Source organism: Netta rufina (genome assembly GCF_964035555.1).
Source record: "Netta rufina genome assembly, chromosome: 35".
Lineage (NCBI taxonomy): Eukaryota > Metazoa > Chordata > Aves > Anseriformes > Anatidae > Netta > Netta rufina.
The window spans coordinates 218,017-245,868 of record NC_140159.1 but is presented as its reverse complement, the minus strand read 5'-3'; the positions used below and the strand labels follow the sequence as shown (position 1 = coordinate 245,868).

Sequence of the window (27,852 nt, the reverse complement as noted above, 5' to 3'; positions counted from 1 at the left end):
GGCTCTTGGGGGTTTTGGGGTGGCCCTCAGTACCCCCTGAGGCTTTAGGGTAGCATCTAAGGGCTTTGAGGTAGCCCTCGGGGGATTTGGGGTGGCCCCTGGGGGCTTTGGGGTGGCCCTCGGTACCCGCTGAGGCTTTAGGGTAGCTTCCAAGGGCTTTGGGGTATCCCTCCAGGGGTTTTGGGGTGGTCCCTGGAGGATTTCAGGTGGCCCTCGGTACCCCCTGAGTCTTTAGGGTAGCTTCTAAGGGTTTTGGGGTGGCCCCTGGAGGGTTTTGGATAGCTCTTGGTGCACGCTGAGGCCTTAGGGCAGCTTCCAAGGGATTTGGGGTGGCTCTCGGGGGTTTTGGGATGTATTTAGGGCATTTTGGGACCATGTTTGGTTATGGCAGGTAAGATTTGGGGTGCTTTGGGGGCATCCCTGACCTCTAGGATGTATTTATGGCATTTTGGGAGCACCTTTTTGTAGTGGCAGGTAGGATTTGGGGTTGTTGGGGAGCATCCCAGATCTATAGGATGTATTTAGGGCATTTTGGGAACACGTTTAGCTATATTAGGTAGGATTTGGGGTGCTTTTGGGGCATCCCTGACCTCTAGGATGCATTTAGGGCATTTTGGGAGCACCTTTGCATTGAGGCAGGTAGGATTTGGGGTGCTTTTGGGACATCCTAGATCTGTAGGATGTATTTATGGCATTTTGGGAGCACCTTTGTGTTGTGGCAAGTAGGATTTGGAGTGCTTTGGGGGCATCCCTGACCTCTAGGATGTATTTAGGGCATTTTGGGACCATGTTTGGGTATGGCAGGTAGGATTTGGGGTGCTTGTGGTGCATCCTTGACCTATATGATGTATTTAGGGCGTTTTGGGAGCACCTTTGTGTTGTGGCAGGTAGGATTTGGGGGACATCCCTGACCGATAGGATGTATTTAGGGCATTTTGGGACCACGTTTTGTTATGGCAGGTAGGATTTGGGGTACTTTTGGGGCATCCCAGATGTGTAGGATGTATTTAGGGCATTTTGGGAGCACCTTCGTGTAGTGGTAAGTAGGATTTGGGGTACTTTTGGGGCATCCCTGACCTCTAGGATGTATTTAGGGCATTTGGGGAACATCTTTGTGTACTGGCAGGTAGGATTTGGGGTACTTTTGGGGCATCCCAGATGTGTAGGATGTATTTAGGGCATTTTGGGAGCACCTTTGTGTAGTGGCAGGTAGGATTTGGGGTGCTTTTGGGGCATCCCAGATGTGTAGGATGTATTTAGGGCATTTGGGGAGCACCTTGGTGTTGTGGCAGGTAGGATTTGGGGTTGTTGGGGAGCATCCCAGATGTGTAGGATGTATTTAGGCCATTTGGGGAGCACCTTTGTGTAGTGGCAGATAGGAATTGGGGTTGTTGGGGGACATCCCTGACCTATAGGATGTATTTAGGGCATTTTGGGACCACGTTTTGTTATGGCAGGTAGGATTTGGGGTACTTTTGGGACATCATAGATCTGTAGGATTTATTTATGGCATTTTGGGAGCACCTTGGTGTTGTGGCAGGTAGGATTTAGGGTACTTTAGGGGCATCCCAGATGTGTAGGATGTATTTATGGCATTTGAGGAACACCTTCGTGTAGTGGTAAGTAGGATTTGGGGTTCCTTTGGGACATCCCAGCCCCATACAAACACTTGAGGCCGCCCCGCCACCGCTCCGCCAGGGTCCTAGCGGGGGGTGCCGCCCCGTGGAGGTATCGGGGTGCCTTTTGGGGCCGCTGAGGGGTTTTTTTTCCTGCAGGGCGAGGTGATGAACCTGCTGATGTTCCTGTCGACGTGGGACGGGAAGGTGCCGCAGCCCGCCATCCTCAAGCCCCGGCCGCTGTGGACGGGGAAGCAAATCTTCTCCCTCATCATCCCCGGCCACATCAACTGCATCCGCACCCACAGCACCCACCCCGACGACGAGGACAGCGGGCCCTACAAGCACATCTCCCCCGGGGACACCAAGGTGGGCGCCTGGGGGCACCCTTGGGTGCTCGGGGAGGGGGGTTGGGGGGGAGCTGAGGGGGGTTGGAGAGGCTCTGGAGGGGTTTTGGGGGGTTTTGGGGGGGTTTTGGGGTGGGTAGTAGGAGCAGGGGTTTTGGGGACACCAGGATGGGCGCCTGGGGGCACCCTTGGGTGCTCGGGGAGGGGGTTGGGGGGGAGCTGAGGGGGGTTGGAGAGGATCTGGGGGGGTTTTGGGGTGGTTTTGGGGTGGGTGGAAGGAGCTGGGGGCTTCTGGGGCACTGAGGTGGGGATTTGGGGGCACCCTTGGGTGCTCGGGGAGGGGGTTGGGGGGGAGCTGAGGGGGGTTGCAGAGGCCCTGGGGGTGTTTTGGGGGGTTTTGGGGGTGGGTTTGGGGTGGGTGGAAGGAGCAGGGGTTTTGGGGACACCAAGGTGAGGCTGGAGGCACCCTTGGGTGCTTGGGGAGGGGTTGGGGGGGAGCTGACTGGGGTTGCAGAGGCTCTGGGGGGAGTTTGGGGTGGTTTTGGGGTGGGTGGAAGGAGTAAGGGTTTTGGGGACACCAAGATGGGGACCAGGGGCACCCTTGGGTGCTCTGAGGGGGAATTGGGGGGGAACTGGAGGGGTTTGGAGAGCCCCTGGGGGGGTTTGGAGGTGTTTTTGGGGTGGGTGAAAGGAGCAGAGGGTTTTGGGGTGGTTTTGGAGTGGGTGGAAGGAGCTGGGGGCTTCTGGGGGCACTGAGGTGGGGCTGGGGGCACCCTTGGGTGCTCGGGGAGGGGGTTGGGGGGGAGCTGAGGGGTTTGGGAGAGGCCCTGGGGGGAGTTTAGGGGGGTTTTGGGGTGGGTGGAAGGAGCAGGGGGCTTCTGTGGGGTTGTGGGTACGAGACTGGGGTGGGTGCTGGGTGCTGTAGGGGGACTGGGTGGGAGGTGGGGACGGTCTGGGGGGATTTGGGGTGGTCTGGGGGGTTTGGGGTGGCTCTAGGGGTTGTTGGGGGGATGCAGGAATGGTCTCGGGGGTGTTTGGGGGGAATGTGACGGATTGGGGTGGCTTTAGGGTGGTTGTGGGGCATGGGAATGGTCTTGGGGGGCTTTGGGGGCTTTTGGGGTGGCTGTGGGGACAGTCTGTGGGGTTTGGAGCGGCTCTGGGGCTGCTGTGGGGACGTGGGGGTGGTCCTGGGGGGCTTTGGGGTGTTTTAGGGTTGTTGTGGGGGTGGTTGTGGGGACATGAGGACAGCCTGGGGGATTTTGGGGTGGTTGTGGGGACATGGGGAAGGTCTGGGGGCCTTTTGGGGTGGCTCTGGGGTTGGCTGTAGGAACAGTCTGTGGGGTTTGGAGCGGCTCTGGGGCTGTTGTGGGGACGTGGGGGTGGTCCTGGGGGGCTTTGGGGTGCTTTAGGGTTGTTCTGGGGATGGTTGTGAGGACATGGGGACACTGGGGGCCTTTTGGGGTGGCTCTGGGGAGCTGCAGGGTTTCAGCGTGGAAGCGCCGAGCGGATGAAGAGATCCCGAGGGCTTTGCGAGGAAACCCGGGGGCACCCTTGGGTGTGTGCCGGGTGCTGGGGGGGGGTTGCGGATCCCCCCCCCTGAAGCCCCCCGCCCTATTTGCAGGTGATCGTGGAGAACGGGGAGCTGATCATGGGCATCCTGTGCAAGAAGTCCCTGGGCACCTCGGCCGGCTCGCTGGTGCACATCTCCTACCTGGAGATGGGCCACGACACCACCCGCCTCTTCTACAGCAACATCCAGACCGTCATCAACAACTGGCTGCTCATCGAGGGTCCGTGGGGCACGGGGTTTGGGGGCGCGGGGGGGGCCCGGCCCCCGTTTTGGGGCCAAAACGGGGTCCTGGGGGCGCGGGGAGCCCCTCAGAGCTGCGTTTCCTGGTGAAATTGGGGAGCTGGGGGGGCTTAAGGGGATGCTGGGCGTGTTTCTTGGTATTGGGGTCTTGGTTTTTGGGGCCTTATAGGGTTGGGAGTTACGGGGGGGTGCAATGGGGTGGGGAGCGCCCCCCCTGACCCCTTCCCCATCCCACCCCCAGGGCACACCATCGGCATCGGGGACTCGATCGCGGACGCGAAGACGTACCAGGACATCCAGAACACCATCAAGAAGGCCAAGCAGGATGTCATCGAGGTGGGGGGGGGATTTTGGGGGGGCTCTTGGGGATCTGGGGGGCTCCTGGGGCTATAGGGTGGCCCTCAGGGGTTTTGGGGGGGCCCCTGAGGCTTTAGGGTGGCCTTTTGGGGGGCTTTCGGGGCATTTGGGGAGGCTCCCCTGGGGTTTTGGGGGTGTTTTGGGGGGCTGATCCCCAGGGTTTTGGGGACCACTCCCTGAGGCTTTGGGGGCATTTTTGGGGCTGCTCCCTGGGAATTTTGGGGACCAGTTCCTAGGGTTTTAGGGGTGTTTTTGGGGGCCACTCCCTGGGCATTTTGAGAACCAGTTCCTGGGGTTTCGGGGGTGTTTTGGGGTGCTGCTCCCCGGGGTTTTGGGGAGCTGCTCCCTGGCGTTTTGGGAACCAGTTCCTAGGGTTTTAGGGGTGTTTTGGGGGGGCTGCTCTCTGGGGTTTTTGGGAGCTGCTCCCCGGGGTTTTGGGGACCACTCCCTGGGTTTTGGAGGCATTTTTGGGGCTGCTCCCTGGGCGTTTTGGGGACCAGTTCCTGGGGTTTTAGGGCCGTTTTTGGGGCTGCTCCCTGGCATTTTGGGGGCCGCTCCCTGGGCATTTTGAGGACCAGTTCCTGGGGTTTTGGGGGTGTTTTTGGGGGGCTGCTCCCCGGGGTTTTTGGGAGCTGCTCCCTGGGGTCTTGGGGGCCGCTCCCCAGGCTTTTGGGGCGCCCCACTGACCTTGTGGGGTCGCAGGTGATCGAGAAGGCTCACAACAACGAGCTGGAGCCCACGCCGGGGAACACGCTGCGGCAAACCTTCGAGAACCAGGTGAACCGCATCCTCAACGACGCCCGCGACAAGACGGGCTCCTCCGCCCAGAAATCCCTCTCCGAGTACAACAACTTCAAGTCCATGGTGGTGTCGGGCGCCAAGGGCTCCAAGATCAACATCTCCCAGGTACGGGGGGGGGGCTTCTGGGGGCTTTTGTGGGGTCTGGAGGTGGGCAGGAGGGTCTCAGTGGGGTTTTGTGGACCTCTGTGGGGTCTTTATGGGAGGCTGCAGTGGTGGTGGGCTCTGAGATCATTGTTTTCCAAGGTATGCTGGGGTTTTATGAGGTCTTGGGGGGCTTCTTGGGGTCTGGAGGTGGTCAGGAGGATCTCAGTGGGGTTTGCTTGAGGGTTCCTGGGCAGTTTGGGGCACCTCTGTGGGGTCTTTATGGGATGCTGTGGTGATGGTGGGCACCAAGAGCTCCAAAATCAATGTTTTCCAAGGTACGTGGGGGGCTTTGGGGGGCTTCTGTGAGGTCTGGAGGTGGTCAGGAGGTTCTCAGTGGGATTTTGTGGACCTCTATGGGGCTTTATGGACCTTTTATGGGGTCGTTATGGGAGGTTGTGGTGCTGGTGTGCACCAAGATGAAGATTTCCAAGGTACGTGGGGGCTCTGTGGGTTCTCAGGGGGCTTTTGGGGGCTCTGGAGGTGGTCAGGAGGATCTCAGTGGGGGTTGGGATGGTTCCTGGGGGGTTTTGTTGTGCCTCTTTGGGGTCTTTTTGGGATCTGGTGGTGTTGGTGGGCACCAAGATGAATGCTTCCCAGGTAAGCGGGGGCTCTGTGGGGTCTCGGGGGGCTTCTGTGGGGTCTGGAGGAGGTGAAGAGGACGTCAGTGGGGTTTTATGGCCCTCTGTGGGGTCTTTATGGGAAGCTTTATGGTGCTGGGCGCCAGGAGAACGCCTCCCAGCTACCTTTGGGACCCCTCCAGGCGCCTGAGGGGTCTGGGGGCTCTTCTTTTGGCCCCCCCTGACCGATCCCACCCTCCCCGCAGGTCATCGCGGTGGTGGGGCAGCAGAACGTGGAGGGCAAGCGCATCCCCTTCGGCTTCAAGCACCGCACGCTGCCCCACTTCATCAAGGACGACTACGGCCCCGAGAGCCGCGGCTTCGTGGAGAACTCCTACCTGGCCGGCCTCACCCCCACAGAGTTCTTCTTCCACGCCATGGGCGGCCGCGAGGGGCTCATCGACACCGCCGTCAAGACGGCCGAGACCGGTCAGTGCCCCCCTGGGACGCCCCCGAGCCCTCCCCACAGGTCCCCCGGGGGACCCCAAAATCCTTCGGGGCCACCCAGCTATCCCCAGATGGCCCCCAGGACCCTCAAATAATCCCCAGATGTCCCCCAGATGATTCCAGAGTCCTGCAGGACTCCCAAACTATCCCCAGATGTCTCCAAGGATCCTCAAATAATCCCCAGATGTCCCCCAGGATCCCCAAACAATCCTCAGATGTCCTCCAGGGGACCCCATGGTCTTTAAGGGCCACCCAAACTATCCCCATATATCCCCCAGGGCACCCCAGAGTCCTTCAGGGCCACCCAAAGTATCCTCAGATGCCCCCCAGATGATCCCAAAGTCCTTCAGGACTCCCAAACTATGCCCAGATGTCCTCCAAGGACCCTCAAACAATCCCCAGGTGTCTTTCAGGGGACTCCAGAGTCTTTCAGGACCACCCAAATAATCCCCATATATCCTCCAGGGGACCCCAGAGTCTTTGAGGACCACCCAAACTGTCCCCAGATGTTCTCTGGGACCCCCAAACCATCCCCAGATGTTCCCCAGTGAATCCCAAAGTCCTTCAGGGCCCCCTAAGCTATCCCCAGATGTCCCCCAGGACCCTCAAGCCATCCTCCAGGGACCCCCAAAGTCCCCAGGAATCCCTCAAACCCTCCCCAGACACCCCTCAGGGACCCCCAAGCCCTCCCCAAATGTTCTTAGGGACCTCTGGAGTCCTTCAGGGACTCCTAAACTCTCCTCAGATGTCCTCCAGGGACCCCCAAGTCCCCAGGACTCCCCCAAACCCTCTCTGGATACCCCTCAGGGACCCCCAAGCCCTCTACAAATGTTCTTAGGGACCCCTGGAGTCTCTCAGGGACCCCCAAGCCCTCCCCAGATGTCCTCCAGGGACCCTCAAACTCCCCAGGATGCCCCCAGACGCCCCTCAGGGACCCCCAAGCCCTCCCCAAATGTTCTTAGGGACCTCTGGAGTCCCTCAGGGACCCTCAAACTCTCCCTAGATGTCCGTCAGGAACCCCCAAACTCCTCAGGATGCCCCCAAACCCTCTTTGGATACCCCTCAGGGACCCCCAAGCCCTCCCCAGATGTCCTCCAGGGACCCCCAAACTCCTCAGGACTCCCCCAAACCCTCTTCAGACACCCCTCAGAGACCCCCAAGCCCTCCCCCTTGGTCCCCCCACGCCTGACGGTGCCCCCTGCCCCCCCAGGGTACATCCAGCGGCGCCTGATCAAGTCGATGGAGTCGGTGATGGTGAAGTACGACGCCACCGTGCGCAACTCCATCAACCAGGTGGTGCAGCTGCGCTACGGCGAGGACGGGCTGGCCGGGGAGAGCGTCGAGTTCCAGAACCTCGCCACCCTCAAGCCCTCCAACAAGGCCTTCGAGAAAAAGTGAGCCCCCCCCACACGCCCCACCCCACCTTCTGGGGTCCCAAATCCCCTCCTCGCTGCAGTTTTGGGTCTGTTTTGGGGTCCCCAAGATGCTCCTCCGCAGAAATCCTGCTGCTTGGGCACGTTTTGGGGTCCCAAATTTGCTCTTCTGTAGAGCTGGGCCTGTTTTGGGGTTCCTAAGCTGCCCCTTCCCAGAGAAGGGCACATCTTGGGGTCCCCAAATGCTCCTCCCTGGAACTGGTTCTGTTTTGGGGTCCCAAATTTGCTATTCCCTAGAGTTGAGCACATTTTGGGGTCTCAAATCTCCTCCTTCTTGGAGTTGGGCCAACTGTAAGGTTCCTAAGCTCTTCTTCCTCAGAGCACGGCATGTTTTGGGGCCCCAAATCTCTTCTTCTCTGCAGTTGGGTCTGTTTTGGGGTCCCCAAGATGCTCCTCCGCAGAAATCCCGCTGCTTGGGCACGTTTTGGGGTCCCAAATTTGCTCTTCCATAGAGCTGGGTCCACCTTGAGGTTCCCAAGCTGCCCCTCCTCAGAGAAGGGCACGTTTTGGGGTCCAAAATCTCTTCTTCCCCACAGTTGGGTCCGTTTTGGGGTCCCCAAGATGCTCTTCCCTGGAACTGGGCACGTTTTGGGGTCTCAAAGCTGCTCTTCCATTGAGCTGGGCCCATTTTTGGGTTTCCAAGCTGCCCTTCCCCTGAGAAGGGCACATTTTGGGGTCTCAAATATCCTCTTCCCTGGAGTTGGGCCCATTTTGGGGTTCCCAAGCTGTTCATTCTCAGAGCAGGGCATGTTTTGGAGCCCCAAATCTCCTCGTCCCTGCAGTTGGGTCTGTTTTGGGGTCCCCAAGATGCTCCTCCCTGGAACGGGGCACATTTTGGGTTCCCAAAGCTGCTGCTCCTCCCCTGAGATGGACCACGTTGGGGTCTCACCCCCTTGGGCATATTTTAGGGTCCCAAATCTGCCCTTCCATAGAGTTGGGCCCATTGTGGGGTTCCCAAGCTCTTCTTCCTCAGAGCAGGGCATGTTTCGGGGCCCCCAATCTCCTCTTCTCTGCAGTTGGATCCACTGCTCCCTGGAACAGGGCACATCTTGGGGTCCCAAATCTGCCCTTCCCTGGAGTTAGGCCCATTGTGGGGTTCCCAAGCTGCCCCTTCTCAGAGCAGTGCATGTTTTGGGGTCCCCAAGCCACTCCTTCTTGGAACTGGACACATTTTGGGGTCCCAAAGATGCTTCTCCTTGGGACTGGGCCCATTTTGGGGTTCCCAAGCCATTCTTCCTCAGAGCAGGGCACGTTTTGGGGTCCCCAGGGTGCCCCTTCTTGGCACTGGACACATTTTGGGGTGCCGAATCTCCTCCTCCCTGGAACTGGGCCCATTTTGGGGTCCCCAAGCCGCTCCTTCCCCAGCTCAGGACCCCGTGGCGGGGGTGACCCCACACACCGAGGGCTCCCCGTCCCCTCACAGGTTCAAGTTCGACTACACCAACGAGCGGGCGCTGCGGCGCACGCTGCAGGAGGAGCTGGTCAAGGAGGTCATGAGCAATGCACACATCCAGAACGAGCTCGAGCGCGAGTTCGAGAAGATGCGGGAGGACCGCGAGGTGCTGCGCGTCATCTTCCCCACGGGGGACAGCAAGGTCGGCACCCCACAGCACCCCACAGCACCCCACATGGCCCCACGGCACCCTACACAGCCCCACAGCACCCCACATGGCCCCCCAGCCCTGCCACTGCCCCTTTTTGGGGGTTTTGGGGTGCTGCCCCTGCTCCTCGTCCCCTTTTTGGGGGTGCAGCCACAGGCTATGAACCTTTCAGTGCAATTTAAGCACCCGTTTTAGGGTGCTCGCCCCTTTTTGGGCATAATCTGTGTGTTTTAGGGGCACGGAGGAGCCAGCACCTCTTGTTATTGGATAAGGGGGAGCCTAATCCTCTCCTTGTCCCCCTGATTTGGGGTTACTGTTCCTCCCCTTCTCCTTGTCCCCCTTTTGGGGTGCAGCCACAAGCCTTGAACCTTTCAGTGCAATTTAAGCACCAGTTTTAGGGTGCTCGCCCCTTTTTGGGCACAATCTGTGTGTTTTAGGGGCACGGAGGAGCCAGCTCCCTCTTATTTTGGGATAAGGGGGAGCCTGACCCTCTCTGTGCCCCCCTGATTTGGGGTTACTGTTCCACTCCTGCTCCTCATCCTCTTTTTGGGGTGCAGCCACAGCCCACGGACCCTTTGTGCAGTTTAAGCACCTGTTTTAGGGTGCTCGTCCATATTTGGGTACAATCTGTGCATTTTAGGGGCAGGGGGGAGCCAGCACCTCTTATTTTGGGGTAAGGAGAAGCTCCTGGTGGTGCTGACTCTCTCCATGCCCCCCAGATTTGGGGTTGCTGTTCCAAAATCCCCCCAAATTGGGGGCATTGAGCTGCCAGCACCCAGATTTTGGGGTGCTCCTGCAGGGGGGAGCTTCGATGGAGCTGTCCCCTCTAATAGGGCTCCCCATTTCAGGGGGCTGACCCCCACTTTTTGGGGTTCAGGCATCCCTGTGGCTCTGTTTATTGGGAGGGGGAGCTGATACCTGGTTTGGGGGGACACTGAGCTGGTTTTTTGGGGTGCTGATGTCTGTTTTTGGGGTGCCGCCCCCCGTTGCAGGTGGTGCTCCCCTGTAACCTGCTGCGCATGATCTGGAACGCCCAGAAGATTTTCCACATCAACTCCCGCCTGCCCTCGGACCTGCACCCGGTCAAGGTGGTGGAGGGTGAGTGGGGGGGGCCCTGAGCCCCCACGGGTGTGCTGGGGGGTGGTCTCGGGACCCCCATGATCCCCAGGGAGGGGCTGGGGGATTTGGGGACCCTCGTGAGGAGCTGGGAGGAACCCCAGGAGGAAGGTTTGGGGGTGTTTGGGGACTTGGAGACTGCTAGGAAGCAGCGTGGAGCCCTCTCAGTAAGGTTTTGGGGCGCTTGGGGACGCCCAGGAAGTTGTTGGGGGCATTTAGGGACACGTAGACGGAATTTGAGGACCCCCAGGAAGGTTTTGGGGTATTTGGAGACCCCCAGGAAACAGCCTGGGAAACCTCCAGGAAGGTTTTGGGACACTTGGGGACCCCCAGGAAGGTTTTTGGGTACTCAGAGACTGCTCGGAAGCAGCTTGGAGATGCCCCAGGAAGGTTTGGGGGCATTTGGAGACCCCCAGGAAGTTGTTGGGGGCATTTAGGGACACTCAGAAGGAGCTTGAGGACCCCCAGGAAGGTTTTGGGGGTACTTGGGGACCCCCAGGAAGGTTTTGGGTCTTTTGGAGACCCTCAGGAATCAGCTTGGGGACGCTCAGGAAAGTTTTGGGGGAATTTTGGGACACACAGAAGGACTTTGAGGACCCCCAGGAAGATTTTGGGACACTTGGGGGACCCCCAGGAAGGTTTTTGGGTACTCAGACTGCTAGGAAGCAGCTTGGAGACACCCCGGGAAGGTTTTGGAGCACTTGGGGGACACCCAGGGAGGTTTGGGGGCATTTGGAGACCCCCAGAAAACAATGTGGGGACACGCAGGGAGGTTTTGAGGCACCTGGGGACGCACAGAAGGACCTTGAGGACCCCCAGGAAGATTTTGGGACACTTGGGGGCCCCCAGGAAGGTTTTTGGGTACTTGGAGACCCTGAGGAAACAGCCTGGGGACACCCAGGGAGGTTTGGGGGCATTTGGAGGCCCCTTCCAGGAAACAGCCTGGGGGACCCTCAGGGAGGTTTTGGGGTAAGTGGGGACCCTAGGAAGTTGTTGGGGGCATTTAGGGACGCTCAGAAGGAGCTTGAGGACCCCCCAGGAAGGTTTTGGGTCTATTGGAGACCCTCAGGAATCAGCTTGGGGACGCTCAGGAAGGTTTGGGGGGAATTTTGAGACACACAGAAGGACTTCGAAGACCCCCAGGAAGATTTTGAGACGCTTGGGTACCCCCAGGAATGCCTTGGGGGCCTCAGGACCCCCCCAAAAAACCATCCTGGGGCCCTCCCAGCCCAGACACGGGGCACTCGAACCCCCCCAACCCCCAGGAAGCTTTCGAGGGGGAGCCCCCAGCACCTCTCCGGCCACCGGAGGACCCCCAGAAGGGCGCTGGGGACCCCCAGAAGGGCTCTGGGGACCTCCCGGGGGGGTGTCCTGGGCGTTCCCTCACCCCCCCTCGATGTCAGGGGTGAAGGAGCTGAGCCGCAAGCTGGTGATCGTCAACGGGGAGGACCCGCTGAGCCGGCAGGCGCAGGAGAACGCCACGCTGCTCTTCAACATCCACCTGCGCGCCACGCTCTGCAGCCGCCGCATGGCCGAGGAGTTCCACCTCAGCGGGGAGGCCTTCGACTGGCTGCTGGGAGAGATCGAGTCCAAGTTCAACCAGGCCATCGTGAGTGGGGGGGATTTGGGGGAGTTTGGGGGGCTTTGGGGTGATTTTAGGGGGTCTTTGTGGTGATTTTGGGGTGGTTTCGGGGAGTTCAGTCTCAGTGGGGAGGCCTCAGACTGGCTGCTGGGCGAGATCGAGTCCAAGTTCAACCAGGCCATCGTGAGTGGGGGGGCTGGGGGGGATTTGGGGGAGTTTGGGGGGCTTTGGGGTGATTTTGGGGCGGTTTCGGGGCGGTTTCGGGGAGTTCAGCCTCAGTGGGGAGGCCTCAGACTGGCTGCTGGGAGAGATCGAGTCCAAGTTCAACCAGGCCATCGTGAGTGGGGGGGCTGGGGGGGATTTGGGGGTGTTTGGGGGTCTTTGGGGTGATTTTAGGGGGTCTTTGGGGTGATTTTGGGGCGGTTTCGGGGAGTTCAGTCTCAGTGGGGAGACCTTGGACTCGATCTCGTCCAGCAGCCAGTCCAAGTTCAACCAGGCCATCGTGAGTGGGGGGGCTGGGGGGAATTTGGGGGGCTTTGGGGCGAGGACAGGGGGGTTTGGGGGTCTTTGGGGTGATTTTGGGGGGTCTTTGGGGTGATTTTGGGGGGTCTTTGGGGTGATTTTGGGGCGGTTTCGGGGAGTTCAGTCTCAGTGGGGAGGCCTCAGACTGGCTGCTGGGGGAGATCGAGTCCAAGTTCAACCAGGCCATCGTGAGTGGGGGCTCTGGGGGGGATTTGGGGGAGTTAGGGGGGCTTTGGGGTGATTTTAGGGGGTCTTTGGGGTGATTTTGGGGCGGTTTCGGGGAGTTCAGTCTCAGTGGGGAGACCTTGGACTCGATCTCGTCCAGCAGCCAGTCCAAGTTCAACCAGGCCATCGTGAGTGGGGGGGCTGGGGGGAATTTGGGGGGCTTTGGGGCGAGGACAGGGGGGTTTGGGGGTCTTTGGGGTGATTTTGGGGGGTCTTTGGGGTGATTTTGGGGGGTCTTCAGGGAGTTTAGTCTCAGTGGGGAGGCTTTGGACTGGCTGCTGGGGGAGATCGAGTCCAAGTTCAACCAGGCCATCGTGAGTGGGGGGGCTGGGGGGGATTTGGGGGAGTTTGGGGTGAGGACAGGGGGGTTTGGGGGGCTTTGGGGTGATTTTGGGGTGATTTGGGGGCGGTTTCGGGGAGTTCAGCCTCAGTGGGGAGGCCTCAGACTGGCTGCTGGGGGAGATCGAGTCCAAGTTCAACCAGGCCATCGTGAGTGGGGGGGCTGGGGGGGATTTGGGGGGCTTTGGGGTGAGGACAGGGGGGTTTGGGGGTCTTTGGGGTGATTTTGGGGCGTCTTTGGGGAGTTACGGCACAGGGGGGAGGCCTCAGACTGGCTGCTGGGGGATATCGAGTCCAAGTTCAACCAGGCCATCGTGAGTGGGGGCGCTGGGGGGGATTTGGGGGAGTTTGGGGTGATTTGGGGGGGTTTTGGGGGAGTTAGGGCACAGGGGGGAGGCCTCAGACTGGCTGCTGGGGGAGATGGAGTCCAAGTTCAGCCAGGTTGGGGACCACATCGGGGACAGTCTGGGTGGTTTTGGGGTCCTGTGGTCGCCCGTATCTCCCCAGGCACACCCTGGGGAGATGCTGGGGGTTGGATCTTGGGGTTTTAGGACCAGATCAGGGACCATTGGGGTGGTTTTGGGGTCCCATGGTCCCCCACGTGTCCCCAGGTACACCCTGGGGAGATGCTGGGGTTAGATTACAGGATTTGGGGCCAAACTGGGGACCAGAGTGGGGACAATCAGAGTGGTTTTGGGGTCCTGTGGTCACCCAGATCTCAGGTGCACCTCATGGAGATGCTGGGGTTGGATCTTGGGGTTTTGGGACCAGATCAGGGACCATTGGGGTGATTTTGGGGTCTCTTTTTGGGGCCATATCCACACAGGTGCACCCCGGGGACATGTTGGGGTCAGACTGTGGGGTTTCAGGACCAGGTCAGGGACCACAGGGGTGGCCTTAGGGTCTCTTTTGGGGGCCATATCCCCATGGGCGCACCCCAGGGAGATGCTGGGGTTGGATCTCAGGGTTTTGGGACCAGACCAGGGACCATTGGGGTGATTTTGGGGTCTCTTTTTGGGGCCATACCCCCACAGCTGCACTGTGGGGAGAAGTTGGGGTCAGACTGTTGGGTTTGGGGACCAGACTGGGGACGGGATCAGGGACCACGGGGACAATTTGGGGTCCCCTAATGCGTCCCCCCCTGCAGACACACCCTGGGGAGATGCTGGGGTTGGATCTCATGGTTTCGGGACCAGACTGGGGACGGGATCAGGGACCACGGGGACAGCTTTGGGGTCCCCTAACGCATCCCCCCCCCACAGGCACACCCCGGGGAGATGCTGGGGTTGGATCTCAGGGTTTCAGGACCAGATCAGGGACCATTGGGGTGATTTTGGGCTCTATTTTTGGGGTCATATCCCCACAGGTGCACCCCGGGGACATGTTGGGGTCAGACAGTGGGGTTTTGGGACCAGATCAGGGATCATGGGGGTGATTTTGGGGTCTCTTTTTGGGGCCATACCCCCACAGGCACAACCTGGGGAGATGCTGGGGTTGGATCTCATGGTTTCGGGACCAAACTGGGGACGGGATCAGGGACCACGGGGACAGCTTTGGGGTCCCCTGACGCATCCCCCCCCCCGCAGGCACACCCTGGGGAGATGGTGGGGGCGCTGGCGGCGCAGTCGCTGGGCGAGCCGGCCACGCAGATGACCCTCAACACCTTCCACTACGCCGGCGTGTCGGCCAAGAACGTGACGCTGGGCGTTGCCGCGCCTCAAGGAGCTCATCAACATCTCCAAGAAGCCCAAGACGCCCTCGCTCACCGTCTTCCTGCTGGGACAGAGCGCCCGCGACGCCGAGCGCGCCAAGGTGGGGGCCTGGGGGGGTCCCGGGGGGGTCCTGGGGGGATTGGGGAGACCCCGGGGCCGCGTGGTCCCGTGGGGGCCCCGGGGTTTTGCGTCCCTGCTGTGTCCCCGCAGTCCCCGAACCTCTTCTCCTTGTACCAACCCGTGTCCCCATCCTGTCCCCGTGTCCCTTCATCATCCCCCTGTCCCCATCCTGTCCCCATATCCCATCCCGGTGTCCCCATCCCTTCCCTGTGCCATCCCCGTGTCCTGGTACTGTCCCCGTGCCATCTCCATGTCCCTGTGCTGTCCCCCTGTCCCCTTGCCATCCCCGTACTGTCTGTGTCCCTGTGCCACCCCCATGTCCCCATACTGTCTCCGTGTCACCATCCTGTCCCTGCGCCATCCCCATGTCCCCATACTGTCCCCACCCTGTCCCCGCCCACTAACTCCGTGTCCCCCCCAGGACATCCTGTTCCATCCCCATACTGTCCCTGTGCCCCACACTGATTCTGTCCCCCCCACCCCAGGACATCCTGTACCATCCTCATGTCCCCATATCCCCACCCTGTCCCCATGCCCCCCGCTAACTCTGTGTCCCCCCCAGGACATCCTGTGCCACCCCCATGTCCCTGTACTGTCCCCACCCTGTCCCTGTGCCCCCCGCTAACTCCGTGTCCCCCCCCAGGACATCCTGTGCCATCCCCATGTCCCCATATCCCCACCCTGTCCCTGTGTCCCCCGCAGGACATCCTGTGCCACCCCATGCCCCGATCCTGTCCCCACCCCGTCCCCATATCCCCATACTGTCCCTGTACCCCCCCCACTAACTCCGTGTCCCCCCCAGGACATCCTGTGCCATCCCCATGTCCCCACACTGTCCCCACCCCGTCCCCATATCCCCACCTTGTCCCTGTCCCCCCCTGCTAACTCCATGTCCCCCCAGGACATCCTGTGCCACCCCCACGTCCCCGTACTGTCCCCACCATGTCCCCGTGCCCCCCGCTAACTCCGTGTCCCCCCCAGGACATCCTGTGCCACCCCATGTCCCCACACTGTCCCCACCCTGTCCCCATACCCCCACACTGTCCCTGTGCCCCTCACTAACTCTGTGTCCCCCCCCCCCCCCCCCCCCCCAGGACATCCTGTGCCCCCCGTACTGTCCCCGTGCCCCCCACTGCTTCTGTCCCCCCCAGGACATCCTGTGCCACCCCATGTCCCCACCCTGTCCCTGTGTCCCCATATTGTCCCCATGTATCTGTGCCACCTGATGTCCGCACCCTGTCCCCATGTCCCCCCCAGGACATCCTGTGCCACCCCATGTCCCCGTACTGTCCCCACCATGTCCCCGTGCCCCCCAGGACATCCTGTGCCACCCCCACGACCCCGTACTGTCCCCACCATGTCCCTGTGCCCCCCACTAACTCCGTGTCCCCCCCAGGACATCCTGTGCCACCCCCACGTCCCCGTACTGTCCCCACCATGTCCCTGTGCCCCCCACTAACTCCATGTCCCCCCTGGGACATCCTGTGCCACCCCATGTCCCCACGCTGTCCCCGTGCCCCCCACTAACTCCGTGTCCCCCCCAGGACATCCTGTGCCATCCCCATGTCCCCATATCCCCACCCTGTCCCTGTGTCCCCATATTGTCCCCATGTATCTGTGCCACCCCATGTCTCCACCCTGTCCCCATATCCCCATACTGTCCCTGTCCCCATGCCCCCCACTAACTCTGTGTCCCCCCCAGGACATCCTGTGCCATCCCCATCCTGTCCCCACCCTGTCCCTGTGCCCCCCACTAACTCCGTGTCCCCCCTCAGGACATCCTGTGCCACCCCATGTCCCCACACTGTCCCCGTACTGTCCCCGTGCCCCCCACTGATTCTGTGTCCCCCCCAGGACATCCTGTACCAACCCCATGTCCCCACCCTGTCCCTGTACCCCCCCCCCACTAACTCCATGTCCCCCCCAGGACATCCTGTGCCATCCCCATGTCCCCATATCCCCACCCTGTCCCTGTGTCCCCCCCCAGGACATCCTGTGCCATCCCATGTCCCCACCCTGTCCCTGTGTCCCCATATTGTCCCCATGTATCTGTGCCACCCCATGTCCCCACCCTGTCCCCATGTCCCCCCCAGGACATCCTGTGCCACCCCATGTCCCCGTACTGTCCCCACCATGTCCCCGTGCCCCCCAGGACATCCTGTGCCACCCCCACGTCCCCGTACTGTCCCCACCATGTCCCTGTGCCTCCCACTAACTCCGTGTCCCCCCCAGGACATCCTGTGCCACCCCCCACGTCCCCGTACTGTCCCCACCATGTCCCTGTGCCCCCCACTAACTCCGTGTCCCCCCCAGGACATCCTGTGCCACCCCCATGTCCCTGTACTGTCCCCACCCTGTCCCTGTGTCCCCCCCAGGACATCCTGTGCCACCCCATGCCCCGATCCTGTCCCCACCCTGTCCCTGTGTCCCCATATTGTCCCCATGCATCTGTGCCACCCCATGTCCCCATATCCCCATACTGTCCGTGTCCCCCCAGGACATCCTGTGCCACCCCATGTCCCCACACTGTCCCCGTACTGTCCCCGTGCCCCCCACTGACTCTGTCCCCCCCCCCCAGGACATCCTGTGCCACCCCATGTCCCCACCCTGTCCCCGTACTGTCCCCGTGCCCCCCACTGATTCTGTCCCCCCCCCCCAGGACATCCTGTGCCGCCTGGAGCACACGACGCTGCGCAAGGTGACGGCCAACACGGCCATCTACTACGACCCCATCCCGCAGAGCACGGTGGTGGCCGAGGACCAGGAGTGGGTCAACGTCTACTACGAGATGCCCGACTTCGACGTCAGCCGCATCTCGCCCTGGCTGCTGCGCGTCGAGCTCGACCGCAAGCACATGACGGACCGCAAGCTCACCATGGAGCAGATCGCCGAGAAGATCAACGCCGGTGGGGGCGTTAGGGGGGTGTTTTGGGGGGCGTGGGGGGCGGTTAGGGGAGGTTGGGGGGTGATTTGGGGCTTTGGGGGAGCGTTAGGGGGAACGTGGGGGGATTTGGGGGCGTTGGGGGGCGATTAGGGGAGATTGGGGGGTGATTTGCGGCTTTGGGGGAGCGTTAGGGGGAACGCGGGGGGATTTGGGGGAGATTAGTGGGAACGCGGGGGGATTTGGGGGCGGCGGGGGGCGATTTGGGGAGATTGGGGGGTGATTTGGGGCTTTGGGGGAGCATTAGGGGGAACGTGGGGGGATTTGGGGGAGATTAGGGGGCGTTGGGGGGGAGATTTGAGGCTTTGGGGGAGCGTTAGGGGGAACGCGGGGGATTTGGGGGAGCATTAGGGGGCGTTGGGGGGCGATTTGGGGCTTTGGGGGAGCATTAGGGGGCTTTGGGGGAGCATTAGGGGGAACACGGGGGGATTTGGGGGTGTTGGGGGAGCGATTTGGGGCTTTGGGGGAGCATTAGGGGATGTTGGGGGCCGATTTGGAGCTTTGGGGGAGCATTAGGGAAGCATTAGGGGGAACACGGGATTTGGGGGCTTTGGGGGAGCATTAGGGGGTGTTGGGGGGGATTAGGGGGCTTTGAGAGAGCATTAGGGGAGCGTTAGGGGGAACGCAGGGGGATTTGGGGGCGTTGGGGGGCGATTTGGGGCTTTACGGGAGCATTGGGGGGGTGCTGGGGGGGATTAGGGGGCTTTGGGGGAGCGTTAGGGGGAACGCGGGGGGATTTGGGGGCGTTGGGGGAGCATTAGGGGGTGTTGGGCAATTTGGGGCGTTGGGGGGGCAATTTGGGGGGCAATTTGGGGCTTTAGGGGAGCATTAGGGGGAGCACAGGATTTGGGGACATTGGGGGAGCATTAGGGGGAACACGGGGGGATTTGGGGGCTTTAGGGGAGCATTAGGGGGCATTGGGGGGGCGATTTGGGGCTTTGGGGAAGCGTTAGGGGGAACACGGGGGGATTGGGGGGCTTTGGGGGAGCGTTAGGGGACTTTGGGGGAGCATTAGGGGGAACAAGGGGATTTGGGGGCTTTGGGGGAGATTAGGGGGTGTTGGGGGGCGATTTGGGGCTTTTGGGGAGCATTATGGGGGGCGTTGGGGGGGATTAGGGGGCTTTGGGGGAGCATTAGGGGGAACACGGGATTTGGGGGCTTTGGGGGAGCATTAGGGGGTGTTGAGGGGCAATTTGGGGCGTTTTGGGGTGATTTGGGGCTTTAGGGGAGCATTAGGGGGAACAAGGGGATTTGGGGGTTTTGGGGGAGCATTAGGGGGAACACAGGGATATCTGGGGGCATTTGGGGCTTTGGGGGAGCTTTAGGGGGTGCTGGGGGGCAATTTGGGGCGTTGGGGGGTGCTTTGGGGATTTGGGGGAGCATTAGGGGAGTGTTGGGGGGCGATTTGGGGCTTCGGGGGAGCATTGTGGGGGTTTTGGGGGAGCATTATGGGGGAACACGGGAGATTGGGGAGCATCAGGGGAGGCTACCGGGAGATTTGGGGACGTTGGGAGTACCGGGGGGATTTGGGGATGATTTGGGGGAAATTGGGGGTGTTGGAGAGAGATTTGGGGGGCTTTGGGGGAAAATTTGGAGACAATTTGTGGGGGATTTGGCAACTTTTGGGGGGGGGCATGTGGGGTTTGGGGGAGATTGGGGGGCGTTGGGGGTTTGGGGGAGCATTAGGGGGAACAGCGTGGTGACCCCCCTTCCCCCCCCCCCCCCCAAATTTTTTTTAGGTTTTGGGGACGACCTGAACTGCATCTTCAACGACGACAACGCCGAGAAGCTGGTGCTGCGCATCCGCATCATGAACAGCGACGAGAACAAGATGCAGGAGGTCAGGGCGGGGGGGGGGGGGGGGCAGCACCCTTGGGTGCCCGGGGCAGGGGATCGGGCAGGGTGTGACCCCCCCGGCTGCCCCCCAGGAGGAGGAGGTGGTGGATAAGATGGACGACGACGTCTTCCTGCGCTGCATCGAGTCCAACATGCTGACCGACATGACGCTGCAGGGCATCGAGCAGATCAGCAAGGTGCGGGGCTGCGCAGCACCCATGGGTGCTCCCCGGGTGCCCCTCGTGTCCCTGGGGGTGTCCCTGGGTGCCCCTCGTGTCACTGGGGGTGCGCGGAGGACTCCATGGGGTCGGTCTGGGAGGTTTGGGACACGCACCCGAAGGGGTGTGGGGGTGCAGGGTGCTGCTGTGGGCGGCTGGGGAGCACCCATGGGTGCCCAAAGCCTCTGTGGGTGGCTGGGGGTGGGTAGGGGGTCTCGAATGGGGCTTTTAGGAGGTCGAGGGTGCTCGTGGGGGTGTCTGTAGGAACCCCATGAGGTGCTTGAGTGCCCGGGATGTTCCTCCAGGTACCAGGGAGCACCCATGGGTGCTCATAGGGGTGCCTGTAAAAATCTCGGAAGGTGTTTGGGTACCTGGGATGTTCCTCCAGGTACCAGGGAGCACCCATGGGTGCTCATGGTGGTGCCTGTAGGAATCCCAAAAGGTGCTTGGGTGCCTGGAGTTTTCCCTGGGTACCCATGAGCACCCATGGGTGCTCATGAGGGTGCCTATAGGAAGCCCAGAAGGTTCTTGGGTGCCTTAGATGTTCCTTCAGGCACCTAGGAACACCCATGGGTGCTCATGGGGGTGCCTATAGGAACCCCAGAGGGTGTTTGTGTGCCTGGGACGTTCCTCCAGGTACCCAGCAGCACCCATGGGTGTTTGTGGTGGTTCCTATAGGAACCCTACAAGGTTATTGGGTGCCTGGGGTGTTCCCTGGGTACCCATGAGCACCCATGGGTGCTTGTGGTGGTGCTTATGGGAACCTCATGAGGTGCTTGGGCACCTGGGTGTTCCCTGGGTCTCCAGCAGCACCCATGGGTGCTCATGGTGGTTCCTATAGGAACCCTACAAGGTTCTTGGGCACCTGGGATGCTCCCCAGGTCCCCAGCAGCACCTATGGGTGCTCATGGTGGTTCCTATAGGGACCCCAAAAGGTTCTTGGGCACCTGGGATGCTCCCCGGCCCCCCAGCAGCACCCATGGGTGCTCATGGTGGTTCCTATAAGAACCCTACAAGGTTCTTGGGCACCTGGGATGCTCCCCGGGCCCCCAGCAGCACCCATGGGTGCTCATGGTGGTGCTTATAGGGACCCCAAAAGGTTCTTGGGCACCTGGGATGCTCCCCGTGTCCCCAGCAGCACCCATGGGTGCTCAGTGCCTCCCGCTGCCCTTCCTGCATCCCAGCAGCACCCGAAATTCTCCACGCAGCAGCCCCGGCTCAGCCCCTCCGTACCCATCCCCGAGGCCCCCGGGGGGTTGCCCCCCAGCCCCCCGGGGGGCACCCATGGGTGCCGCTGACCCCTCCCCCCGCAGGTGTACATGCACCTGCCGCAGACGGACAACAAGAAGCGCATCATCATCACGGAGGACGGCGAGTTCAAGGCGCTGCAGGAGTGGATCCTGGAGACCGACGGCGTCAGCCTCATGCGGGTGCTGAGCGAGAAGGACGTGGACCCCGTGCGCACCACCTCCAACGACATCGTGGAGATCTTCACCGTGAGTGGGGCGGCGCGGCACCCGTGGGTGCTCCTCTGGCTCCGGGAGCGGGGGTGGTTCCCCTTTGGGGGTGATTCGGGGCACCCGTGGGTGCCCCGGTGGGGTCCTGGAGTGTGGGTGACCTGCGGGTGCTGGGCAGGGAGCTGTGAGCAAGGGGGGGGGGCTTCGGGGGTGATTCAGGGCACCCATGGGTGCCCCCGTGGGCTCTGGGAGTGGGGCTGACTCCCCTTTGGGGTGATTCAGGGCACCCATGGGTGCCCCAGTGGGGTCCTGGAGCTTGGGTGACCTGTGGGTGCTGGGCAAGGGAGCTGTGAGCAAGGGGGGGGCTTTGGGGGTGATTCAGGGCACCCATGGGTGCCCCAGTGGGCTCCAGGAGTGTGGGTGCCCCTCAGGTGCATGGGTGGTGCATGGGGGGGGTGCAGAGCATTTGGGGTGCCTCAGGGCACCCAAGGGTGCACAGGGAGCTGTGAGCAAGGGGGTGCGGATCCGTTGGGGTGACTTGGACCACCCATGGGTGCACAGGGGGGTACAGAGCCCTTTGGGGTGGCTCAGCACCCATGGGTGCCCTCAAGTGCTGGGTGGGAGCTGTGAGCAGTGGGATGCGGAGCCTTGGGGTGACTTGGGGCACCCATGGGTGCCTGAGGCAGTGCACAGGGAGCTGTGAGCAGTGGGTGCTGAGCCCTTTGGGTGGCTGAGCACCCTTGGGTGCCCTCAAGTGTTGGATGGGAGCTGTGAGCAAGGGTGATGGAGAGCCTCAGGGTGATTCGGGGTGCCCAGGGAGCTGTGAGCAGGGAGATATGGAGTCTTTGGGTTGCTCAGCACCCATGGGTGCCCTCAAGTGTTGGGTGGGAGCTGTGAGCAGTGGGATGCGGAGCCTCAGGGTGTCTCAGAGCACCCATGGGTGCCCGAGGCGGTGCCCAGGGAGCTGCGAGCAGTGGGTGCCGAACCCTTTGGGTGTCTCAGAGCACCCATGGGTGCCCGAGGCGGTGCCCAGGGAGCTGTGAGCAGTGGGTGCCGAGCCCTTTGCGTGTCTCAGAGCACCCATGGGTGCCAGAGGCGGTGCCCAGGGAGCTGCGAGCAGTGGGTGTCGAGCCCTTTGGGTGTCTCAGAGCACCCATGGGTGCCCGAGGCGGTGCCCAGGGAGCTGCGAGCAGGGGGTGCCAAACCCTTTGGGTGTCTCAGAGCACCCATGGGTGCCCAGGGAGCTCTGAGCAGTGGAATATGGAGCTTTTGGGGTGGCTGAGCACCCATGGGTGCCCGAGGCGGTGCCCAGGGAGCTGTGAGCAGGGGGTGCCGAGCCCTTTGGGTGTCTCAGAGCACCCATGGGTGCCCGAGGCGGTGCCCAGGGAGCTGCGAGCAGGGGGTGCCGAGCCCTTTGGGTGTCTCAGAGCACCCTTGGGTGCCCTCAAGTGCTGGGTGGGAGCTGTGAGCAGTGGGATGCGGAGCCTTGGGGTGGCTGAGCACCCATGGGTGCCCGAGGCGGTGCCCAGGGAGCTGTGAGCAGGGGGTGCCGAGCCCTTTGGGTGTCTCAGAGCACCCATGGGTGCCCGAGGCGGTGCCCAGGGAGCTGCGAGCAGTGGGTGCCCTGAGCCCTTTGGGTGTCTCAGAGCACCCTTGGGTGCGTGCCCCCGCAGGTGCTGGGCATCGAGGCGGTGCGCAAGGCGCTGGAGCGGGAGCTGTACCACGTCATCTCCTTCGACGGCTCCTACGTCAACTACCGGCACCTGGCGCTGCTGTGCGACACCATGACCTCCCGCGGGCACCTCATGGCCATCACCCGGCACGGCGTCAACCGCCAGGACACCGGGCCCCTCATGAAGTGCTCCTTCGAGGAGACGGTGTGTGGGGGGGGGTTGGGGGTTGGGGGGTCCTGGGGGGGGAGTTGGGGGTCCTGGGGGGGATTTGGGGGTCCTGGGGGGAGATTTGGGGGGGTTTGGGGGTCCTGGGGGGGAGTTGGGGGTCCTGCGGGGGGAGTTGGGGGGGATTTGGGGGTCCTGGGGGGGGAGTTGGGGGTCCTGGGGGGGAGTTGGGGGTCCTGGGGGGGAGTTGGGGGGGGTTTGGGGGTCCTGGGGGGGATTTGGGGGTCCTGGGGGGGGAGTTGGGGGGTCCTGGGGGGGATTTGGGGGGTCCTGGGGGGGGTTCGGGGGTCCTGGGGGGGAGTTGGGGGGGTTCGGGGGTCCTGGGGGGGAGTTGGGGGGGGAGTTGGGGGTCCTGGGGGGGGATTTGGGGGTCCTGGGGGGGGAGTTGGGGGGTCCTGGGGGGGGATTTGGGGGTCCTGGGGGGGAGTTGGGGGTCCTGGGGGGGATTTGGGGGGGTTCAGGGGTCCTGGGGGGGGAGTTGGGGGTCCTGGGGGGGATTTGGGGGGGTTTTGGCGGTCCTGGGGGGGATTTGGGGGTCCTGGGGGGGATTTGGGGGGTCCTATGGGGGGGGGAGGGGGATGGGGGTGGTGGATTTGGGTGTCCTATGGGGTGGAGACAGGGCTGGGGGGGGAGTTGGGGGTCCTGGGGGGGGAGTTGGGGGTCCTGGGGGGGGGGGTTGGGGGTCCTACAGGGTGGGAGTGGGACTGGGAATGGGAATGGGGAGGGGTTCAGGGGTCCTATGGGGTGGGACAGGGATGAGGGGGGGGATTTGGGGGTTCTACGGGGTGGGAGTGGGACTGGGAATGGGAATGGGTTTGGGGGCCCTATGGGGTGGGGATGAGGCTGGGGGGTGCTGCTGGGCCACTTTGGGGGCTGCTGGGCTCAGGTTTGGGGCGCTGGGCTTGTGGGGGGGGATCTTGGGGTGCCTGGGCAAGTTTGGGGGCACCCCACTTGAACTTTGGGGGGGTCCCGGGCTGTGGGTTTGGGGGCGCTGGGCTAGTTTCGGGGTCTCCCCTTTACTTGGAGGCCTTCCAAACACCGCGATGCTTTCGGGGCCACCCCTCTGGGAACACCCCGACCCCTTTAGGGCCGGATTTAAGCACCCCTCCCCACCCCTCCCCAAACACTCCCTATATGGGGACACCCCCGGGCTCTGACTTGGGGGTCTTTCAGGTGGACGTGCTGATGGAGGCGGCGGCGCACGGGGAGAGCGACCCCATGAAGGGGGTGTCGGAGAACATCATGCTGGGGCAGCTGGCCCCCGCCGGCACCGGCTGCTTCGACCTCCTGCTGGACGCCGAGAAATGCAAGCACGGCATGGAGATCCCCAGCGCCATCCCCGGGCTCGGCGTCGGCGGCTGTGAGTGCCCCAAAAAAAAAAAGGGGGGCGGGGGGACCCCAAAAGGTCCCCAAAGGGGTCCCCCAGGGGGCCCAGGGGGTCCCAGGGGGATGGGGATAGGGCGGAGGGGGAGGGGGATTGGAGTTGGTTTGGGTGGGGTCCGGGGGGTTGGGGGTCCCGTGGTGGGGTTGGGGGGGGGCTCAGGTATTGGGGTCCCCAAGGGACCTGGTCATTGGGGTCCCATGTTTGGGACTAGGGGGCCTGGACATTGGGGTCCCCGTGGTTGGGATGGGGGGGACCTGGACATTGGTGTCCCCTTGGTTGGGACTGGGGGGCCCCAGACATTGGGGTCCCCAGGGGACCTGGATTTTGGGGTCCCCTTGGTTGGGGTTGGAGGGTCCTGGATATCAGGGTCCCTAAGGGACCTGGACATTGGGGTCCCCACATTTGGGACTGGGGGTGCCTGGACATGGGGGTCCCCAAGGGACCTGGATTTTGGGGTCCCCATAGTTGGGATGGGGTGACCTGAACATTGGAGTCCCAAGGGACCTGGACATTGGGGTCCCCTTGGTTGGGACTGGGGGGCCCCAGACATTGGGGTCCCCAAGGGAGCTGGATGTTGGGGTCCCCTTGGTTAGGATTGGGGTTACCTGGACATCGGGGTGCTCATGTTTGGGACTGGGGGGGGCTGGACATTGGGGTCCCCTTGGTTGGGGTTGGGGAGGGGGCCAGACATTGGGGTCCCCAAGGGAACCGGATGGTGGGGTCCCCTTGGTTAGCACTGGGGTCACCTGGACATCAGGGTCCCCTTGGTTGGGATGGGGGGGACCTGGACATCGGGGTCCCCGTGCTTGGGGTTGGGGGTGCCTGGAGGTGGGGGCCCCAAAGGGACCTGGATTTTGGGGTCCCCTCGGTTGGGGTGGGGGTGTCCCAGACATCTGGGTCCTTGCAGTGGGGTTGGGGTGACCCGGACGCTGGGGTCCCCCAAACCCCGGGGTCTGCGGGGTGACCCCGTGCCCCGAGGGGGGCGACCCCCCCGTGCTTAACCCCTTTCCCCCCCCTGCAGCTACTGGAATGTTCTTCGGCTCGGCGCCCAGCCCCATGGGGGCCATGTCCCCCGCCATGACCCCCTGGAACCAGGGAGCCACCCCCGCCTACGGGGCCTGGTCCCCCAGTGTCGGTGGGTGCCGGGGGGCTGGGGGGGGTAATGGGGTGTTGGGGGGGGCTGGGGGGTCTTGGGGGGGGTTGGGCACAGCCCTTGGTGGCCACTGGGGGGGACTTGGGGGGCTCTTGGGGGGGTCTTGGGGTCCCTGGGGCAGCTCTGGGGGGCTGTAAGGGGGCCGTGGGGTGGGTTTGGGGTCTGGAGGGGGGTTAATGGGGGTCTCCAGGCCCTGCTGGGGTCACTGGGGGTTAACGGGGGGGGGGGGGGGATTAATGGGTGGGGGGCTCCATGGGTGGACGGGGTGCGAGGGGAGTGGGGCGCTTCGGGACCTGCTGTGAGTCCCTGGGGTGCCTCGGGAGGGGGGCACGGGGCTCTGCGCCCCCCCGGGGTGCTCCCCCCCCCCCCACCCCGCTCACCCCTGTCTGTGCCCCCCAGGAAGCGGGATGACCCCCGGGGGGGCCGGCTTCTCCCCCAGCGCTGCCTCGGACGCCAGCGGCTTCAGCCCCGGCTACTCGCCCGCCTGGTCGCCCACCCCCGGCTCCCCGGGCTCCCCGGGCCCCTCCAGCCCCTACATCCCCTCCCCAGGTGAGTGCCCCCCGCCCCGGGGGGGGCTGTGGGACCCCCCCACCCCCCCGGGGTCCCCTCTTCTTCATCCTCTTCCTCCTCTCCCGCAGGCGGGGCCATGTCCCCCAGCTACAGCCCCACGTCGCCCGCCTACGAGCCCCGCTCGCCCGGGGGCTACACCCCGCAGAGCCCCAGTTACAGCCCCACCTCGCCCAGTTACAGCCCCACCTCCCCCAGCTACAGCCCCACCAGCCCCAACTACAGCCCCACGTCCCCCAGCTACAGCCCAACTTCTCCCAGCTACAGCCCCACCTCGCCCAGCTACAGCCCGACTTCTCCCAGCTACAGTCCCACCTCCCCCAGTTACAGCCCCACTTCTCCCAGTTACAGCCCGACCTCACCCAGCTACAGCCCCACCTCCCCCAGTTACAGCCCGACTTCTCCCAGCTACAGCCCGACATCCCCCAGCTACAGCCCCACCTCTCCCAGTTACAGCCCAACATCCCCCAGTTACAGCCCCACCTCGCCCAGCTACAGCCCGACTTCTCCCAGTTACAGCCCCACCTCGCCCAGTTACAGCCCAACCAGCCCCAACTACAGCCCCACCTCACCCAATTACACCCCGACCAGCCCCAGTTACAGCCCAACTTCTCCCAGTTACAGCCCGACCAGCCCCAACTACACCCCGACTTCGCCCAACTACAGCCCCACGTCCCCCAGCTACAGCCCCACCTCTCCCAGTTACAGCCCCACCAGCCCCAGTTACTCTCCATCCAGCCCCCGCTACACCCCGCAGTCTCCCACCTACACCCCCAGCAGCCCCAGCTACAGCCCCAGCAGCCCCAGTTACAGCCCCACCAGCCCCAAGTACACCCCGACCAGCCCCAGCTACAGCCCCAGCTCCCCCGAGTACACCCCGACCAGCCCCAAGTACAGCCCCACATCCCCCAAGTACAGCCCCACCAGCCCCAAATACAGCCCCACGTCCCCCACCTACAGCCCCACCACCCCCAAGTACAGCCCGACGTCCCCCACCTACAGCCCCACCTCGCCCGTCTACACCCCCACCAGCCCCAAGTACAGCCCCACGTCCCCCACCTACAGCCCCACCAGCCCCAAGTACAGCCCCACCTCGCCCACCTACAGCCCCACCAGCCCCAAGGGCTCCACCTACAGCCCCACGTCCCCCGGCTACAGCCCCACGTCGCCTACCTACAGCCTCACCAGCCCCGCCATCAGCCCCGACGACAGCGACGAGGACAACTGAGCCGGGGGGCGCAGGCTGGGGGGCTGCCCCCCAAGTGTGGGGCGCGGGCAGGGGAGGCTTCCCCTGTCCCTGGGGGCCGGGGCTGTGGCCCCCCGTCCCCGTGGGGCCGCTGGTTCTGGGCGAGGTGTAATTTATGGGTGTCGGTAGTTAATTAGGGGGAATTAAGGGGGGGGGGGGGGGAGGGATGTGGGGAACCCCACGGTGGTGGCTTTTTGGGGGCAGGGGGGGGGTCCTTTACCCCCCCCGCCCCCCTTCACTTCGGTTCTTTGATGTACTTGGGGAAAACGATTGTAACTTCACTTTTGGGAATAATAAAGGTTTTACTAATTTTCAGCTTGGTCTGTGCCTGTTTCGGGGTGGGGGCAGTGCGCTGGCCCCCCC

At 62.9% G+C, this 27,852-nt stretch overlaps 1 protein-coding gene across 1 annotated transcript in view; it reads left to right on the top strand.

The window, feature by feature from the left end:
• Positions 1-27,615, top strand: part of LOC311220587 (DNA-directed RNA polymerase II subunit RPB1-like) — a gene marked incomplete at its 5' end in the record, with an annotated part of 41,253 nt that extends 13,638 nt beyond the window's left edge. The window contains 20 exon segments of the mRNA XM_084304150.1: positions 1,776-1,985; positions 3,585-3,753; positions 4,015-4,109; positions 4,833-5,036; positions 5,899-6,121; positions 7,350-7,533; positions 8,996-9,167; positions 10,166-10,271; positions 11,693-11,898; positions 14,544-14,666; positions 14,668-14,769; positions 17,449-17,695; positions 19,470-19,570; positions 19,659-19,763; positions 21,098-21,280; positions 22,915-23,118; positions 24,313-24,499; positions 25,545-25,658; positions 26,076-26,225; positions 26,315-27,615. Of these exon segments, the coding sequence (XP_084160276.1) occupies positions 1,776-1,985; positions 3,585-3,753; positions 4,015-4,109; positions 4,833-5,036; positions 5,899-6,121; positions 7,350-7,533; positions 8,996-9,167; positions 10,166-10,271; positions 11,693-11,898; positions 14,544-14,666; positions 14,668-14,769; positions 17,449-17,695; positions 19,470-19,570; positions 19,659-19,763; positions 21,098-21,280; positions 22,915-23,118; positions 24,313-24,499; positions 25,545-25,658; positions 26,076-26,225; positions 26,315-27,471 (4,242 nt within the window).
• Positions 27,616-27,852: the final 237 nt, after the last annotated feature.